This window comes from Salvelinus alpinus, chromosome 13, assembly GCF_045679555.1.
Source record: "Salvelinus alpinus chromosome 13, SLU_Salpinus.1, whole genome shotgun sequence".
Taxonomy (NCBI): domain Eukaryota; kingdom Metazoa; phylum Chordata; class Actinopteri; order Salmoniformes; family Salmonidae; genus Salvelinus; species Salvelinus alpinus.
Genome location: NC_092098.1, coordinates 54,479,810 through 54,484,809, shown reverse-complemented (window position 1 = coordinate 54,484,809; position 5,000 = coordinate 54,479,810). Strand labels below are relative to the sequence as shown.

Here is a 5,000-nt window from a genome sequence, read left to right as displayed (position 1 = left end):
TTATTCATCACTAACTAGGCTACCTGGCAGGGCTCAGGTATTATTCATCACTAACTAGGCTACGGGGCAGGGCTCAGGTATTATTCATCACTAACTAGGCTACCTGGCAGGGCTCAGGTATTATTCATCACTAACTAGGCTACCTGGCAGGGCTCAGGTATTATTCATCACTAACTAGGCTACCTGGCAGGGCTCAGGTATTATTCATCACTAACTAGGCTACCTGGCAGGGCTCAGGTATTATTCATCACTAACTAGGCTACCTGGCAGGGCTCAGGTATTATTCATCACTAACTAGGCTACGGGGCAGGGCTCAGGTATTATTCATCACTAACTAGGCTACCTGGCAGGACTCAGGTATTATTCACCACTAACTAGGCTACCTGGCAGGGCTCAGGTATTATTAATCACTAACTAGGCTACCTGGCAGGGCTCAGGTATTATTCATCACTAACTAGGCTACCTGGCAGGGCTCAGGTATTATTCATCACTAACTAGGCTACCTGGCAGGGCTCAGGTATTATTCATCACTAACTAGGCTACCTGGCAGGGCTCAGGTATTACTCATCACTAACTAGGCTACCTGGCAGGGCTCAGGTATTATTCATCACTAACTAGGCTACCTGGCAGGGCTCAGGAATTATTCATCACTAACTAGGCTACCTGGCAGGGCTCAGGTATTATTCATCACTAACTAGGCTACCTGGCAGGGCTCAGGTATTATTCATCACTAACTAGGCTACCTGGCAGGGCTCAGGTATTATTCATCACTAACTAGGCTACCTGGCAGGGCTCAGGTATTATTCATCACTAACTAGGCTACCTGGCAGGGCTCAGGTATTATTCATCACTAACTAGGCTACCTGGCAGGGCTCAGGTATTATTCATCACTAACTAGGCTACCTGGCAGGGCTCAGGTATTATTCATCACTAACTAGGCTACCTGGCAGGGCTCAGGTATTATTCATCACTAACTAGGCTACCTGGCAGGGCTCAGGTATTATTCATCATTAACTAGGCTACCTGGCAGGGCTCAGGTATTATTCATCACTAACTAGGCTACCTGGCAGGGCTCAGGTATTATTCATCACTAACTAGGCTACCTGGCAGGGCTCAGGTATTATTCATCACTAACTAGGCTACCTGGCAGGGCTCAGGTATTATTCATCAATAACTAGGCTACCTGGCAGGGCTCAGGTATTATTCATCACTAACTAGGCTACCTGGCAGGGCTCAGGTATTATTCATCACTAACTAGGCTACCTGGCAAGGCTCAGGTATTATTCATCACTAACTAGGCTACCTGGCAGGGCTCAGGTATTACTAAATGAATCACTAACATTTTGAAGCTGAGCTCGTGCTCTGCAGCATAGTCATATCTGACTGAGATGATAAACATGGTGTCAGAAGGGCTTCAACTTCCTCAACTATAAAACAGGAGACATTATGTCACAGAAAACTAATAATATGTAGTTTAGAGTGATGAAATGTAGCTAACAGCTAACAGCTCTCTCATGTTAACAGCTAACAGCTAACATCTCTCTCATGTTAACAGCTAACAGCTAACATCTCTCTCTCATGTTAACAGCTAACAGCTAACATCTCTCTCATGTTAACAGCTAACATCTCTCTCATGTTAACAGCTAACAGCTCTCTAATGTTAACAGCTAACATCTCTCTCATGTTAACAGCTAACATATCTCTCATGTTAACAGCTAACAGCTCTCTAATGTTAACAGCTAACAGCTCTCTCATGTTAACAGCTAGCATATCTCTCATGTTAACAGCTAACAGCTAACAGCTCTCTCATGTTAACAGCTAACAGCTCTCTCATGTTAACAGCTAACATCTCTCTCATGTTAACAGCTAACATCTCTCTCATGTTAACAGCTAACAGCTCTATCATGTTAACAGCTAACAGCTAACATCTCTCTCATGTTAACAGCTAACATCTCTCTCATGTTAGCAGCTAACAGCTCTCTCATGTTAACAGCTAACAGCTCTCTCATGTTAACAGCTAACAGCTCTCATATGTTAACAGCTAACATCTCTCTCATGTTAACAGCTAACAGCTAACAGCTCTCTCATGTTAACAGCTAACAGCTCTCATATGTTAACAGCTAACATCTCTCTCATGTTAACAGCTAACAGCTAACATATCTCTCATGTTAACAGCTAACATCTCTCTCATGTTAACAGCTAACAGCTCTCTCATGTTAACAGCTAACAGCTAACATCTCTCTCATGTTAACAGCTAACAGCTAACAGCTCTCTCATGTTAACAGCTAACAGCTAACATCTCTCTCATGTTAACAGCTAACAGCTAACAGCTCTATAGCCTATAGATCAATGCACTACTTTTTAAACGGACATCTGTTTATTTAGGGCCAAATTTGAAACAAATCTACAATTGTCATTAATCGCAATTAATTAATGGCATTAACACAATTCATTAATTTTATATTCGGACAGCCCTAGTATTCACGGACAGGCGGGCGGGCGGACGCACGCACGCACGCACGGACGCACGGACGGACGGACAGACAGACAGACAGACAGACAGACAGACAGACAGACAGACAGACACATAGTGGGAGAGAAGGTAGAGAAAAGTGGACTTACTGGGGTTCTGTATCTTGACGGTGGAGTCAGGTTCTGGGTGGGGCTTGTGGACTACCTGGGTACACACCTGTTCTGTCAGAATCTACAGGGGAGGAGAGTGACAGGTGTCAATCAAACATGACATGTGTCAATCAAACATGACAGGTGTCAATCAAACGTCACCAACACAAGACACATACCTCATAGAGCGTGTTACCTCGTAGAGCGTGTTACCTACCTCGTAGAGCGTGTTACCTACCTCGTAGAGTGTGTTACCTACCTCGTAGAGTGTTACCTACCTCGTAGAGTGTGTTACCTACCTCGTAGAGCGTGTTACCTCGTAGAGTGTTACCTACCTCGTAGAGCGTGTTACCTACCTCGTAGAGCGTGTTACCTCATAGAGTGTTACCTACCTCCTAGAGCGTGTTACCTACCTCGTAGAGCGTGTTACCTACCTCGTAGAGCGTGTTACCTACCTCGTAGAGAGTGTTACCTACCTCGTAGAGCGTGTTGTAGGTGGTGACGCTGACGGTGTTGGTGTGGATCATCAGCCTCTCTCCCAGCAGGGTGAACAGACTGTGGGTGTGCATGATCTCCACCTTCCTCCTGCGCACACACACACACACACACACACGCACACGCACACGCACACGCACACGCACACACAGACACAGACACAGACACAGACACACACACACACGCACACGCGCACGCATGCACACACACACACACACACGCACACGCACACGCACACAGACACACAGACACACAGACACACACACACACACACACACATATATTTGTCACAGTGAGTAACAAATAATACAGCAAAATTATGAACTCATCAGATCCTCATTACACACACACACGCACACACACATACACACCTCCCGTCTGTCTCTGTCAGAGGCCTTTTCACCGCCTGGCCAAGACATGAGACAGCTAGAGGTGCTGTCAGTCACCATGGCCACCGGGGGATGGAGGGCGTGATACATGATAACAACCAACTGACCCAGCCAACAACATGACAACTACCGTATACTCCAAAACACCAGAACTGAACATCCAGCAGAGATCTCTCCTCCTCTCCCATCCCATCTCCTCTCCCATCCCATCTCCTCTCCTCTCCCATCTCCTCTCCTCTCCCATCCCATCTCCTCTCCCATCCCATCTCCTCTCCTCTCCCATCTCCTTCCGTCTCCTCTCCTCTCTCCTCCTCTCCCCTCTCCTCTCCATTCAGACTGTGACAGCATATCATTACATCAGCATATAGTGGGTGACAGAGAGAGAGAGAGTTAGATTGGATGAATGAATACATGGAATGTGGATGACTCTCAACTGACACTTGAGCCACTAAGTCAATGAGAATGTTAGGTGACCTATCTATCCGTCTGTCTACTTTTGTCTACTCCACTTTTGTGGATTGGGGTGATCAGTCCTTGGTTCCAAGTATTGGGGAAGATGCCAGAGCTGAGGATGATGTTAAAGAGTTAAATTATAGCCAATAGGAATTTGTTGTTTGTATATTTCATCATTTCATTAAGGATACCATCAACACCACAGGCCTTTTTGGGTTGGAGGGTTTGTATTTTGTCCTGTAGTTCATTCAAGGTAATTGGAGAATCCAGTGGGTTCTGGTGGTCTTTAATAGTTGATTTTAAGATTTGTATTTTATCATGTATATGTTTTTGCTGTTTGTTCTTTGTTATAGAGCCAAAAAGATTGGAGAAGTGGTTTATCCATACATCTCCATTTTGGATAGATAATTCTTCGTGTTGTTGTTTGTTTAGTGTTTTCCAATTTTCCCAGAAGTGGTTAGAGTCTATGGATTCTTCAAATACAATGAGCTGATTTCTGACGTGCTGTTCCTTCTTTTTCCGTAGTGTATTTCTGTATTGTTTTAGTGATTCACCATAGTGAAGGAGTAGACTCAGGTTTTCTGGGTCTCTATGTTTTTGGTTGGACAGGTTTCTCAATTTCTTTCTTAGATTTTTGCATTCTTCATCAAACCATTTGCCATTGTTGTTCATTTTTCTCAGTTTATTATTTGACATTTTTAGATTTGATAGGGAAGCTGAGAGGTCAAATATACTGTTTAGGTTTTCTACTGCCAAGTTTACACCTTCACTATTACAGTGGAACGTCTTGTCCAGGAAGTTGTCTAAAAGGGATTGAATTTGTTGTTGCCTAATAGTTTTTTGGTAGGTTTCCAAACTACATTCCTTCCACCTGTAGCATTTCTTAATGTTACTCAGTTCCTTTGGCTTTGATGCCTCATGATTGATTATTGTTCAGTTCATTTAGACTGTGATTTTGCTGTGGTCTGATAGGGGTGTCAGTGGGCTGACTGTGAACGCTCTGAGAGACTCTGGGTTGAGGTCAGTGATAAAGTAGTCTAC

At 44.3% G+C, this 5,000-nt stretch overlaps 1 protein-coding gene across 1 annotated transcript in view; it reads right to left on the bottom strand.

Moving 5' to 3' along the window:
• The window catches only part of LOC139537936 (neurobeachin-like), a 314,233-nt gene that overhangs the window by 171,462 nt on the left and 137,771 nt on the right, over positions 1-5,000 (bottom strand). Inside the window, exons 20-21 of the mRNA XM_071339839.1 lie at positions 3,099-3,207; positions 2,623-2,704 (exon numbers count right to left, since the gene is read on the bottom strand). Coding sequence (XP_071195940.1) covers positions 2,623-2,704; positions 3,099-3,207 — 191 coding nt within the window. The remainder of the gene's footprint in view (positions 1-2,622; positions 2,705-3,098; positions 3,208-5,000) is intronic.